The sequence below is a fragment of the Hyperoodon ampullatus genome, assembly GCF_949752795.1.
Source record: "Hyperoodon ampullatus genome assembly, chromosome: 12".
NCBI classification, from domain to species: Eukaryota; Metazoa; Chordata; class Mammalia; order Artiodactyla; family Ziphiidae; genus Hyperoodon; species Hyperoodon ampullatus.
Genome location: NC_136925.1, coordinates 80,326,799 through 80,341,358, shown reverse-complemented (window position 1 = coordinate 80,341,358; position 14,560 = coordinate 80,326,799). Strand labels below are relative to the sequence as shown.

Genomic DNA, 14,560 nt, shown 5'->3' with positions numbered 1-14,560 from the left:
ATGGCCACACCCTGCTCTCATCTCTCGCTCGGCCTCCCCAGCGCTTACCGAGCAGGTAAGTGGTTGCTCTGAGAAGTGGGGCTCGGAGGGTGTGCACGGGCCTCAGGCTTCTTCCGGGCTCCACACGGTTCACCCAGGGGACCCAAGCAGTGCCGTTCTGAGGCCCCTAACACGCTCCCCAGGAGGCAGGAACCACCACAGGGTAGCAAGCTAATCTAGATCACAATGCCCTATTTGTTTAAAAAAGGCAGCACTGTTCCTGCCCTAAGCAGCTCTCTCATTTCTGGAGAAGTGTGCTGTGAGCTCTGACGTCTCAGGCGGCTTCTCCAAGTGGCAAGAAGCAGCCACTCCCTGCTCTCAGACCAGCCTCCCCGACGTGACCGCGTGGGCACTAAGGGACACCACCCCCCAGGAGCAGGGCCATGCCTGACCTCTCACACCAGGGCGCTGGTCTGCCTCAAGAATGATGAGCATGAAGCATTACTTTACAAAAACACCTTCCCCTCTTCTGAAACCCTCTCTAAAATTCAGATGATAAACCATCTACAGTAACCCACACATGAAATCAGCATCAAGGGAAGGCCTCCAGAATATTCCAGCGTCTTCCAGCCCCACGGCTATGGCTGCCATCAGTCACTAGGGGTCAGGAGAAGGAACCGTTTGCCAAACAGACAACTCTAAATAATCCTGTTTGTGGTCACACTGGCCTAACCCACTGTGGGAGGACAGCTCATATCCTTGAAGGAAGAAACCCAAACCTATAAAAGAAAACAGCTTGCGTCTCCTTCCAGGACTGGATGGTACTAGGAAGCAACGATCGGTGGGGAACAGTAACCAGCCCAGAAAAATGCCTTCACCCTGCTGTACACCAGCCACGTTCAGCGTTGACCCCATCTGACTCCAGATGTGGGTTCAGACCTTGAACACTGCACCCCAAATGGTGGGTTCAGGCCATCAAGCCCGTGACCACACAAGCTGGGGCTGACTCAGCTGTGGTCAGCTCCATGGGTGCCGCCCTGAGCCCAAACACCACGCCCTGGAGTGTGGGATGGCCCAGCAGCCTAGCACCCTCCAGAGCTCAAGACAGTCTAGTGTCCACGTGGGGCCTCCCCCTTCCCAAGCCTCTCTCAGCCTTCACTCTGTGATTCTCTGCTTTGTCTTCTTTGTGGATCTCAAATCTCCAACCACAGAGCTGGCATCAGGAGGCCTGGAAAGAGCAGGTACAAAGGGCAATCCAGATTCTCCAGGCATCCAACAAATGTTACAGCCTCTGAGACCTCTAGCCTCTGCTCATCAGACAGTCCCAGCTGAAAATGAGCCCCCGGCCTAACAAAGACCCCTCGTAACCCACAGCCCCTGTGTCCCTGAGCTTGGCTGCCTTCAGGGGCACATGCACCTGCAAAATGGAAGTAGTGATTCACAGACACACCATCCCCTGGACCTGTTACTCAGAGTGTGGTCCTCAAACCAGCAGCACTGGCGTCACCATTGGCTCCTTGCTAGAAATGCCGAGTCTCGGGCCCCAGCCCAGCCCTGCTCAATCAAAATCTGTATTTTAACAAAATCAGTAGGAGATTCACATGCTTGAAGTTTGAGCACGCATCTGCCCCCCAAACTCAACAAAACCAGAGAACCTAAGAAGATTTGGTGGGGCAGGGAGTATGGGGACACATGGAAGGACAGGGTGAAACCCCTTTCTCCAAATGGAAGTCAGGAATTCACTTGTGGGAGTCCCAAGCACCAAGGTAAGTACACTTATCTGGTGGTGGAAACCTATGATCTCCTCTGTTTGGGTAAGGGAGGGATGCATAAATAAAGGGCACAAAGAAACCTCATCAGCCCTGACTCAGGGCTAGAAACTGGTGTTGCCCAAAGGCCAACACTGGAATCTAGGAACGCCTCATTATGTGAGGTGTATTGGAACAATATCTACAGCAGGATTTTCATCACTTTTGCTTCTGACTCTCAGCTCCTGGTAAACCTGAGGGGAACAGCTCCATTGCATGTGAATCACTGCACCCCCCTGGCTCTTTCACAGGACTGGTGAGGGTCAGGACCCCTGGAGCCCAAAAAGGGAGATAATTTACATATTTATAGGGTCATCCACACCTAGCTAGTCCCTGAAGGAGCGCCCAGATGACCCTAAACATACAGAAACCCAACCACTTTTGCCTGGGCTTCAGGTCTGTCTTATCACACTACTGCACACCACCTTGGCAGGATGACTCAGTTTTGCCATTGATACAACTGGTTTGGCTTCGTGATTAACAGCATGGGATCTGGAGCCAGATGCCTGGGTTCAAATTCCCTCTGTTATTCAAGCCTCAGTCTCCTTACCTGTAAAATGGGGATAACAGACCCTACCTCATTGGTTACTATGCGGATTATGTGAGTTATGACCCCCAGAGAACTTAGAACAGTACTTTATAAATGTCGGTGGTAAATGTCTGTACACTGGAGGATAACCAGGAGAACGGAGGGGACCAGCGGCCAGGGAAGCACTGAGCACAGCCCAGGCACTTAGGAGAAACCAGCAGATGCTGGCACTTATGCTCTTTACTTATGGAGCAGATTTTCCTTCCTAAGTCTGCATTAAACCATGTTGAACACCCTCCCTGATCCCTGGTGGGGAGTGGGGCTTGTTTTCCTCTCATTGTGCGGAGAGTGAGCGGGCACAGATCACAGCTCTCATAGGTGACCCACATGCCGGGGATGATGCAAAGTGGAGATCAAGGATGTAGGCACCCATCGGAGCCCGCCCTCCATGTAAGCTGGGGGCAGTAGAGCCCGGGCCCCAGGGCCTCACCAGAAGAAGGAGTTGCCCCACTCGGAGCTGTCATCGCCCTGCTTCTGTGCCCGGACAGTGAGGTCGAAGCAAGACCCATCATTGGGCCACGAGAAGTAGAAGACCCCTGAGTTGAGGATCTTCCTCAAGGCTGTGAGGCGGTCCTCCTCCTTGGCCTCTTCCTGAAGTGGGTAAAAGTCGGTGGCGGTGATTTTGTAGATTTCGGCCTCTGGAACTCTGCCCACAGATGTGCAGCCCGTCACCAAAACCAGGAAGCTCAGGGAGGTGCCACCTGGAAGGGAGTGAGACATGGGGGCTGAGGATCACGGGCAGCAGAGCGGCGGGTGACGGGCAGCCGGGCTTTCAGCTGCAACCACGCAACTTCCTGTTCTCGCCTTCGCATCCCCCAGACCTCGCCTTCCTAAACTCCGTGGCTCAGGGGTCCGCCCTGTCACCTGAGCCTGAAGCCTGGAGCCGTGGTTCCAGAGCCCGACCCCTGTCCAGCAGCGGCAGTGTCACCTGCAGCCTGTTAGAAATGTGAATTCTCGGCACCACCCAGGCCTCTGGGGCCGGGCCAGCAGGCTGCGCTTACCAAGCCCAGGTGGTCCCGCTGCCCTCCAGAGTCTAAGGATATGCCTGCCTGGAGCCTTCCCAGCCCCACACCTCAAGCCTCTCAAATCCACCCTCCCCACGAGTCCTCAGGGCCCCAGCCGGAGTCAGTCCTCCAAGCTCCATCGCTGCAGCGGCCTCCCAAACCCGCTTGATCGCAGACCTCCCTCCTTTGCTGAAATCCTTCCAGGCTCCCACTTGCCCACAGGGCTGAAGTGGGAACATCTGGGGCCTCCGAGCCGCTCCTGCCCACCTCCTGCCCCTTCCCACACACAGCGCCCAGAGTCCAGCAGCTTTTACACGCCGTCTCTGCAGCTCCTCAGATGCGCCCTTGCACCCCTGGGCCTCTGCCAGCGAGGCCTTCCTCAACTCCCTCCCCAGTCACCTTCCCACCCTCAGCCTCTAGACCAGCAAGAGCCGTCCCAACGCCTCTACCCAGCCCCCTTCCCAGGAGGACTCCTCTCCACCCTTCTGGGGTCAGGTCGGCAGCACCTCCTCCAGGGAGGCTTCCCTGCTCTCCCAAGACACTGCTAGGTGTCCCTTCTAAGGGTAGCGCTCGTCACACACAAAGCTAACAGCCTCCTTCCCTGCGTGTGTCCCCCAGTAGATTGGGGGTTCCTTAGGGGCAGGGCTCTGTTTGGTTGTCGTATCCCAGCATCCTGGCATTGCATACGGCAAGTGTTTGATGAACACTTCCTAAATAGGCCAATGAGAGAGCAGCTTGAGCCTCCCCTCCCCCGGTGAAAGGTTACCCCAACCAGTGCGGACCCCACTGCCAGGAGGAGGACACACCCCTCTCCGGGGATGCCACCACACCATCCGTGGCTGTTTTCTGTTCCAAGGCAATGCTTTACTCTGGGGACAGTGGGGACACTGCCCCATAGTCCTCTTTTCCAGGAGAAGGCCCAGGAGGTAACTTGGGTAACTAGCCTTTAGGGGCTGGTGTGATTCGGGTCCAGAGCACACTCCTCCCATCCTACTGAGGTTTAAAGGACCCGATTCCACCAAGATCTACTCCAAATGTTCAGTGGTCATTATCTGGAGCAATGGTGGTCAGCGTCCTTAGACCTCTGGACACTTTGCTGAGACCCCTAAGACTGCCAATTCCACTGCTCACTTATGCTAGACTCCTTCCTCACACTGAATGGGAAGGAGTCCTGCTGGGGGTCGGGTAACATCTGGTTTTTATTAAAGAGCCCTTCATTTGATAAATAGGTCACCACTCGTACCAGGCCTACCGGGGGTTGGGGGTCACATACAACAGGCAACCATACTGGCTCGTAGCCCACGTCTCCAGTCACATGATCAGGAAATCATTTTGAAACAACAAGAATAAGGCAGTTATGCTGTGGACAGTGACAGGTGTCAGGGGGCTGAGTTTCTTAAGTAGAACAGGCGTCGCTTCTGGAAGACAGGTGGGGTTTATGCAGGGTTGACATCCTCAAATTTCAGCCTGACAAATACAAATACTACCCCAGCCTGTGCCAGAACCAATGCCCAGGCATCCCATCTGCCTCTTCCGATGGGCTCAGCACGGGGTGAAGCAGAGTGCGAGAACCGTCCCCTCGCAGTGGCCAGAGGACAGCCCGGTGGTCTAGGCTGCGAGCCCAAGATCAGACTCTGGAGGGGGTGGGTTCCAGGGGAGGCGTGGGAAATTCTACTTCACATCTCTCCATCCGAGTCGTGAAGTGGGCTTCTGGCACCACTTCCTCAACAGCCTCTGCGTCGGGGGACCGAGTCCCTGGCAGGAGTTCCAGGGCGCTCCGAAGGCAGCACGCACTCCCTGCGCAGGGCAGTGGCCCGGGGGAGGCGTGGGGCGGGCGTGCAGCTGCAGGCATGAAAAGGCTCTTGAAATATACGAGAGCAAAGGGAAGGGGCCGCCGCCACCGAGGCATCGGGCTCCCGAGTCCTGGGACGAGGGGCTCAGGAGAGGGTGAAGAGTAAGAAGAGCCACCACGTGGGAGCACGTTGGAAGCAGATGCTTTAGTGACAGTTAATCCTCAGGGCGATGCGTACCGTGTGCCAGGCACCATTCCACAAACTTTCCCCCAGTACCCCCATTAGGGAGGTACCATTTGTAGCCCCATTCAAAGGAAGGGAGACAGGGGCACAGGGAGGGTGAGTAGCCTGCCCGAGGTGGCACAGCGGGGAGGTGGGATTCGAATCCACTTTCTGGCTATCCCACCCGGGCAAGTTACTCAAGCCAAGTCTGGTTCCAGAGCCGGTGCTCTTAACCATGTCCTTGCAGAAGGACGGCCAACCTGCCTAACAGCGCTGCTATTTTACACAAGAGACTGTCCCCGGGGAGCTGAATCACCCGCCCAGTGCACAGCTGGTCTGTGTTGGACCAAGATGCAAACGTGGGTCTCACCTTGGCCCAGGCTCCATCTAGCCATAAGGTCCAGCGGCCTTCAACAGCTTCGGCTGTTGTCTCTCTAAGAATTGTGGCTGACCAATGCACCTCTAGCTCATTTTCAAATTGACACCAGAAGTGTTCATTATTAGTTTAAATGGTTGTGAGTGATATATTTTCCAGCATGTGCTAAATATTGACATGTAAAAGTAAAACCGGTGTGGGCCTCTTTACCAGCATCCAGTGGAATATAGACGGTGATTCATACTCATCATCACCTATTGTTTAAAGGAATCCATGAACAAGATCTTCTTTAACAGATGGGATTTTTTCTCCTATTTCCAGTCCACTTTCCCCACAGAACTTCATCCTAATGTAACATTTTGTGCTTCACCTGATCATATTGTACAGCAACTGGATTCTGAAGCTCCAAGTCTCTAAAAAGAGTTTCTTCTGGCTTGAGTTATCACTGCAATGATTTTTAGTACACGATTGGCCAAACGATGTAAACAAAACATTTTTGTTAAATAATTGTTTAATAGAAAAAGTAAAGATTTGTTGGAAAGGCTTCTCTTAATGGGATGGATGGGACTTAACAGTTCATAGATAAATATTATTTATTGATGGAATGAAACTATCGATAGAGTCTATATCAGTTCTAGTTCTATTTTCCATTTTTATAGCAGTGAACACTAAGAGACCTCGTTTACATTAAAAAATAGGTGGGAACAGAAAGGGCTTCATTATAGAAATGTCACTCAACCCTTCAAAATCCTTCTGAGCTACACGTTAAAAAAAAAAGAAATCACAATAATCTATCAACAAAATTACTGTTAATGCTGTCAGCTGATGCCCCAATTACTTCTTCCATTTTGTGGAAAGCAAACAATTGACTATCATCTGGCTTGTCAACAAATTTGTTACCTAGTCATTGAGGTGACTGACTTCCTCAACAGCTGACAGTATTCTGAACTGTCCCTTTGTCTGGCATCCTAGAGGCATTTACTTCTGAAGCAGCCCACCACGGTGAGATTCCGGGCAGGGGAAAGGTAAGAGGGCAGACGGGTGGTTGTGGATGGAACAGAGAGGGTGAGAAACCAGCCCCTCATCACAGGACATTTTTAGGCAAACCGATTACTGTAAGGAGTGGAGGGCTTGGAAACTGTTCTCCTCAGATCTAACCACGTCCTGCACCGTGGACAGTCTCTGTGACCCCCAGAAGAACAGCCCTAGGCCTCCGTCCCTCCAGGAGGGGGACCTGCCCGGCCTGCTCAGCCTGGCAGGGGTCACTCCAGCCCTGGCATCACCCCGTCTACCCATCTGTGTAACAGCCCCTATGCTCTCATGCACTGCAGGAGACAGGGGTTGGGGGTGGTACCGTGAGGATGGTGTTAGCCTGCGATCCCACACGGAAGGCATCTCTAGGGGTAAAAGTGAGGCCGGTGGGACGCGCCACCCCACCCCCACCCCGGCATGTGAGAAATCCCCTCTGCCGTCACCTTGAGCACGGGATCCAAGCTGTGCTTCCGGTAACCCAGGATCAATTTTCTCGCGGCCCAGAAGTAAACTGGGCCTGGGATGGGGGTGGGGATGTCTCAGAAGTCATTAGTCAAGGCTGAGTCCAGGGGCTGGAAACCAGTTAGGGCCTTGTAGCAAGGCAAAGACAAAAGCCAAGCTGGCCTTGGCCTCAGAAGACGGGGCTCTGGGCTCTGCACGCCTCCCATGGCCTCTGGGGCCTCAGACAAGTCCCAGGCCCTCTCTGGGCACCAGATGGGCTCCCCGTCCCTTCCAGCTCCAACACTCTGGTTCCAGCGCTCTGGCCCAAGCAAGACCACGCCTGGGTGAGAGGTTGCCAGCCAGAGTCAGGTGAGGAGAGGGTGCGGGCAAGAAATGGGTCACAGGCCAAAAAGACACGCCACAAGCAGAAGAGGTCACACCCGCACACAGAGGCAGCCTGAGTGTGCAGCGTGGGGCAACGGAATGCAACCAACCCGATAGATATACTTGTTCACGGGGACAGGGCTTCAGTTTGGGAAGATGGAAAACGTTCAAGAGACGGATGGTGGTGATGGTTGCACAACAATGTGAATGCCACTGACCTGTACGCTTAAAACTGCTTAAAATGGTAAATTTCATCTTATGTATATTTTACCACAATTTTAAAAAGCCTCCAAAACCTCAATATCAATGTAGAAATCCTCTCCCTCAAAACCCAGCTCCAAGTCAGAGCTGTCCAGGAGAAACCCCGGCCCCTGCAGTGCCAGGGTCCGAGCCTCATCTGTGGCCACCTGTCGCCCATCATCTGGCTGGGAAGGCCGGGCGCTGGAGTCACGATGAGTCAGGAGCAGACACAATGGTTCATTCAGGGACGATGCTGGGCACTTCTGTGTTGGGTTTTCTCTGTGTTCACTCGGCCTTGGAGTTCTCTCCCCGGCCAGGTGCGTACTGATCTCAACCCTGGGTGCCTACAAACTGTCTTACCTCCTCGTCTGCTGGTAGGGGATACTCTCAGATCCGTGAACGTGGGACTTAGGGAGCCTAGGCTTCCCCAGCTGTGAAGTGATGAGCTGTGGCCAGAGGAGCCTGGAGCTCCCGCCCCTGCCCCTTACCAACGAGCTCAGAATTCTAATTATCTGTATCCACCTGCTCATCTCAAGTACCTCTTTACCCTTCCCTGCCAAGAAGATGAGAGCAGTGCAGGCAACGGTGCGCTGGCAGCTTTCACCAGCTCCCGGGAGCCAGCTGCGCACATCACATCCCAATTCCACACTGGCCTGAAGTCAGCCACGGTGGGTGCATTTACACCACAGAAACTGGCAAACGCGACCTGTCAGGGATTTCCCCCAAGAGAGCTGGAAGTCAAACAGTGGTAGAGCACACCACTGGGTATAAGTATTAAAATAAATTATTACAACTGACGGCCATCACCTTTCAAGACTTGCTGGAGGACACTGCCTTCCCCGAATCTCAAAGGCTCAGAGAGACTCGAAATTCCCTCTCCAGAGACGTTCCATTCTGCGGTGACTGCCCAGAGAAGTCAGCCCTCGGCTGGCCTGTGCAGACTAACCACCACCAGGAGTCACCGACCTGAAGGCACTCAGCCTGGGCCACACACCTAGTTCTCCAAGAAAGACCCACCCCCTGCAGGACAGCCTCCCCCAACACTCAGTACCCAAGTTCAATCCATGTTCATTCTCTCACATAAGCCCCTTCAGAACTATGTAAGATAGACTTGAGGCAGTTTTACTGCTTTTAGAGGAAATCAGAGATTAAATTAACTCAGGTTAGTCTGTTGAGAAGCCGAAACTAGATTTGAGGACGGCTGTCTGGCGGAAGGTTTACAGGACTGGCATGTACAGTTTCACAGGCTGTGCACTGCACAACTCCAGGAGACGCAATTCATTAGAGACCTCAATTTCTTCAACCCCTGAGGCTATGAAAATAGGGAGGCCTTGAGAGCTTAGGTGAAAAGGGAGTTAAATCCCTATAATCATTGGGATAAATTCTTTCCATAACTATACTCTCACTTTCTATGCTTTGTACTGTCTATGTGTCAGGAAGCCCAGCTCTGGGGCTTATTGCGGGGGCTCCACCCCCTTCCTGCTGCCATTTCAGAGAGGAAGGAGGGACTTTGGCTCTCCACGAAAATCTACGAACCTGTATATGTTTCTTAATTTCTAACATAAAAGGATATTTTCACTGAGGTAGATTGAAACTGAACAACTGCCCCAAGTTAAGAGCCTGAGGAGAAGTCTCTTTGTACAGAGGCCTTCAGCCTAAGAAAATCAAAAGGGGCGGCCGACTCCCACTCGGGCTGGTTGTTTCGGTAGCAAATGAAAGTTGGAATTTCACTCTGTGCTGCTGACACCCTCCACAGGTGGGGAAAAAAAAACAAAACAGACCATAGAACTGGGGTGGGGACTTGCAGTGGGAAAAGAAATTCAAGTTAAAGCCAAACACTCCCCAGTGTAGCCAAAGGGAATTTGAAAAACTCGATGACAAGGCCCAATCCTTCCATCCTTCAGATACCCTGGGCACTTTCAGAAACGTGTTGAGAAAGGCCAAATAATCCTGACATTCCAAAAGTCAAACGCACTCTCACCATGCTCAGGGAGCCTTCACAGCCCACCCTGCAGGGTGACACTGGTGGGCAGGGCTGAGGGTGCTCAGAGGACACCAGAAATGGGGGCTGGGGACCAGAGGCTGTGCTCACTCACCCCTCAGGGGAGGGTGGAGGGCTGCAGGCGGGGAGGACGGCCTTGTCCAGGGCAGCTTTAGGCGTTGGTCACCTCTCTCCACTCCCCGCCCCGGGATGAGCCTGCTGCAGCTGGGCACCCGCAGGCACCCTGGCTCACTCTGACAATGTCTCTGGGGGCTGCCACCCTTCCCAGTTAGGACCAGTTCCCTGGACCTGATCTCAAATCATAGCCCAGGAAGACAAGCTTTGCCCTGGGATGTGGGGATGGTACTGCTTTCCTGGCCTTGAAATCTCAGCCTTTCTGTTGCTTCCAGGACAGAACAGCCTGGTGGTTGAAGGAAGCCCCTGCAGCCAGAAAGCAAGAGTTTAAAACCCAGTCGCCACTTGAGGACTGCCCGACTTTGGGCTAGTGACATATGAGAAATGGACCATTAATTTATGTACAGGAAGAATGTTGCCAAGTATAACTAAGATGCCAACAACTGTAACATATCTTAAATGTCCAGGTGCTGTAATATAAAACATGTGTCACAGAACAGATGAAATACAACTCTTAAGCTCTCTGCCAGTAACAGTCCCTACCTCACAGGTTGTTGGGAGAGCTGAGTTGATAAATTAAAACACTTAAAACAGTGCTAGCACAGAGTAAGCACCATGTAAGGTTAGCTGTCATCCTCATATCCTCATGACTGAGGAAAGGCCACAGGAATTTTTCATAACCTCAGAAAAAAAAACTGCTGCAGGGGAAAAAAACCTATAGAAACCCTTGGCAGGCAGCACATCTTCATGAAAAAAGCAAGGGTCTAGAGGCAGCTAGATCCAGGTTTGAATCCTACCTAAGCTTCTCAGGCAAGTATCTTTTACCCTCTGAGTCTGTTTCCTTTACTGAAAACGAGGATAAAGATACCGTATCCCACTGACTTGTTTTTAGGATTAAAGAATCTAATGTATACTTAGCCATTGGCACAAAATAGACATTTAATAAATGCATTTTGTCATGTGGGTACTGAATGCTTTTCCTAAACACTGTTGGGAGATGATCAATGTCATCATCATAGTTCAGAAAAAAAACCATCCCACTAAAGAAAAGACCAGAAAAGTAATGGCAAACAACAGGGCTGTTCTGTCAGCTTTCAAAATCCTCGATCCAGGAAAACAGCTGCTCCGTGGATGTGGAGATGCACGCGCTCAGCTCAGGAAGAGCCTGCGTTTGGTAAACTCACAGCCTGCTCTGGTCTTGGCCCCGTAAGTCCTCGGGGACACTCAGCTGTAAATTAGGCAGCTGAGAGGGGAGGAAGGACACGGGGGCTGCAGCCCCAGAAGTGCACCAGGGCTCCCAAGAGGTCCAGGAGTGCAGAGGTGAGCCAGGGGTCCCACACGGAGGCGGTGACACCCCGCCCCAGCCTACGGCTCAGCCCCTCGAGTGTCACACCGAGCAGGATGCCCACTTGCTCCTGTGATTCTCTGTCCCTTCTAGTCACACTACGCAGCCCAGGTCTGAAGCTCTTTCCCTTGTTCTCGCTCACACCCACGGTGGTGCCCGACGGTCAGGTGCTGCTGGCTTCTCTCTCCTTTTGCCAACAACGCGCCGTCCCAGCCCCTCTCCCTCAAGACACACCCAGCAAGTCCAGGGGCTCCGGGCCTCTGACCGCCACCCCATCTGGAACACAGATCTCTTGTAAACAACAAACAAGCCCCTGGGTTGACCCCTCCACCTCCAGACCAGGCTGGAAAACCTTAGATCCTGGTGGGCACACGATGAAGGTGAGCTTCCTCTGCATCCAGGGCAGGAAGCAGCACTGGCAGGTGAGGACCAGGCTGCGCTCACCTGGACCTCCTCCCCAGCCCAGAGGAGCTGGCTCAGCGAAAGAAACATTTGAAAAGATGATAACAGTTAAAATAAAACGCCTAAATCCCACAGTCTTTCCACACTAACATAAGAGAGGCTCTGCCCGGCACCAGAAATCTAGCCAGGGGGGTCTGACAGCCGCTGCCCCTCGGAGTGGGTACTCACCGGACTTCAACCTGAGCTCCCCCAGGCAGCCGTAAGCATCAGTGAGCTTTCCATACTGGCCTTTAATGACCTCCTTTTCTTCGGGAGCTGGGGAAGAAACACAGCACAGACAGCGTCAGCCGAGCCTCCTGTTGCAGTTCATTCACTGCAGCTTCCAATGCAGCTCCCACCCACTCGCAAAAGAAAACGCAGAGACAATAGCTCGGTTCCAAGTAATATTTGTGGAGGTTTGAGGATCAGCAAATCACTGAGCTGCAGTAACTTAGACCTTCCCACCAAAAGCTTGCTCTGTGGAAGCTCCAACAGCTGCCTGCGGGCTGGAGAGCCAGAGGGGAGTCCCCGGCTGGCAGAGGTGTGAGGGTTCGAGCCCAGGGGCAGTTGCTGCAGACCGGCCCCGTCCCTCTGCACCGCAGTCCACATGCTCAGAGACAGCGGTGAGTCACTGCTCCCTGATGGGGAGGACCTTCCTTCTTAACTATCGTCCACTGGAGGCTGCCCCCAGGGACCAGCTAACACGTGGGGGCTGAGCAGGAGGCCTGGGGCCAGTGAATCCCAAGGCAGGCTGATGAACAGAGGCCCCGGGTCTTCAGCAGTTACTGGAAACGCCCAGGGCGAGACCCAGACTGGTGCAAAAGCAAAGGAAGAAAAACTGACAGAGAGAAAGACTGTTAGAAGCAGGGAGCCCTTGACCTTGACGATGATGCCACAGACGCCATCGGAGATGGCGCTGGCTGTTACAGGGGCCAGGCCTTTGTACCCCTTTCTCAGAAAAATATTTCTAAATGCACAGAACAAAACATAAACATGGATGAATCCTCAAATAAGGACCTGGCAAATACCATTAGGGAGACTTACTAGGGAAGCAGTTACTCAGCCTCAACTGAATTCATCTATTGAGTTGGCCAAAAAGTCCGTTTGGGCTTTTCCATAACATGAAAAACCCGAACGGACTTTTTGGCCAACCCAATAATACAAGGGCTCTCCATCTGGGGAGACAGAGGAAGGCCTGGGCAGATACCGGAGCTTCACGGATAGCTTCTGGGGGAATCTGTATGATCTCTAAAATCGTACACAAAATTTTTGATGTATATTTTTATGAGGCTAAGATCTATAATTTTCATCAGACTCTCCAAGGAGTTATATGGTTAAGTTATATGGTTAAGAACCAGTTTAATAAATGACATTTTCCTCCAACAGTCGTGTGAATTCTTCTACTTGATTAGGGGTTTTTTTGGTGGTGGTGGGGGATCAGGGAGAAGAATAACCTGAAGGTAGTTACCATAGCCCTGCCGACTCCATCGACTTGCCTCAGAGGGTGCGGGACGGCTGGGAGGCGGTGGTATATGTATTAGTCTCCACCGCTGCGGTAACAAATGACCGACCACAGACTCAGGGGCCCAGGACAACACAAATTTGTGATCTTATAATTCTGCTCGTCCGAAGTCTCTGAAATGGGTTTCACTGGGTTAAAATCAAGATGTCAAAAGGATGGGGTTGCTTCTGGAGGCCCTAGAGAAGAAGCCATTTCCCTGCCTGTTCCAGCTTCTAGAGTCACCTGCATCCTTTGGCTCCTGGCTGCTTCCTCACTCTCTGAAGCCAGCAATCGCATCACCCTGATCTCTGCTTCCATCTTCATACTTCATTCTCTCTCCTTCTCCTGCCTCCCTCTTCCATCTGTTAAGGACCGTTGTGAGTACACTGGGCCCCCAGATAACCCCAAACAATCTCCCAACTCAAGGCCCTCAACTTAATCACATCTGCAAAGCCCCTCCTGCCACGTGGGGTAACATTCACAGGAACTGAGGATTAGGATGTGGACATCCGAGGGGCCCCAGATGGATACAACCCAGTTCCTGGAGCCCATGGGTCTTTAGCTCCCACGCTGATGATAATGAGGACGCGGCACCCTCTCCATCCCCGGGTCTGCTCTCTGCCCAGGGTGGTGACAAACCTGCCATTAAGGGACGGGCCCTGTGTCCTGTGCCATGGAGCCCTCCTGGAAGTGGCCTGCTCTCTGCTCTAGGACAGGTGAAGCTCTAGGACAGGTAAAGCCTGTGAAATCCCAACCCCACAGGTGGAAGCGAACTGCCCCCTGCAGGCCCTGTTCAGGGCCACACATGGTGTCTCCCAGTCTAACCAGGGAGCGGTAAACAGGAAGCTCCTGGTCCTCACCTCGGTGGACAAGTTGCTCAATGCAAGAGAATAATTCTGACATGAAGAAGTCAGATTTTAACCCTCAGAGCTTTACAAAGCCTTTGAACAGAACCCTGAAGCCGGAGTAGCATCTAGGTCTCACTTTGCTGACCCTAAAACAAGGCGGTCTTTGTGCATTCATGCACCTCTGCAAATAGACCCGCCCGAATAAACAAAACCCCGGGAAACTGCCAGCCAAAGTAATGTGGTCAAATCCACACTTCAGAGGTGGGAGAAGCCGTGGAAACAGACTGACCCCTTGCCCTGCTGGATCACAGAGGACAAGCCCACACACCACGTCCCCCGCCCCCGCGCCGGGAAAATTAAACAAACACAAACAAAAACGACTTTTCATCCTATTTTAAAAACAAACAAGCACAACGCCACGGGGCCACTTTGTCCCATTCG

At 52.8% G+C, this 14,560-nt stretch overlaps 1 protein-coding gene across 2 annotated transcripts in view; it reads right to left on the bottom strand.

Annotated features, from left to right (window-relative positions):
• SYNJ2 (synaptojanin 2) overlaps positions 1-14,560 on the bottom strand; it is a gene marked incomplete at both ends in the record, with an annotated part of 96,599 nt that overhangs the window by 52,627 nt on the left and 29,412 nt on the right. For both annotated transcript variants that reach the window (XM_079716906.1, XM_079716907.1), the window contains 2 exons: positions 2,807-3,077; positions 11,960-12,046. In XM_079716906.1, coding sequence (XP_079573032.1) covers positions 2,807-3,077; positions 11,960-12,046 — 358 coding nt within the window. The remainder of the gene's footprint in view (positions 1-2,806; positions 3,078-11,959; positions 12,047-14,560) is intronic.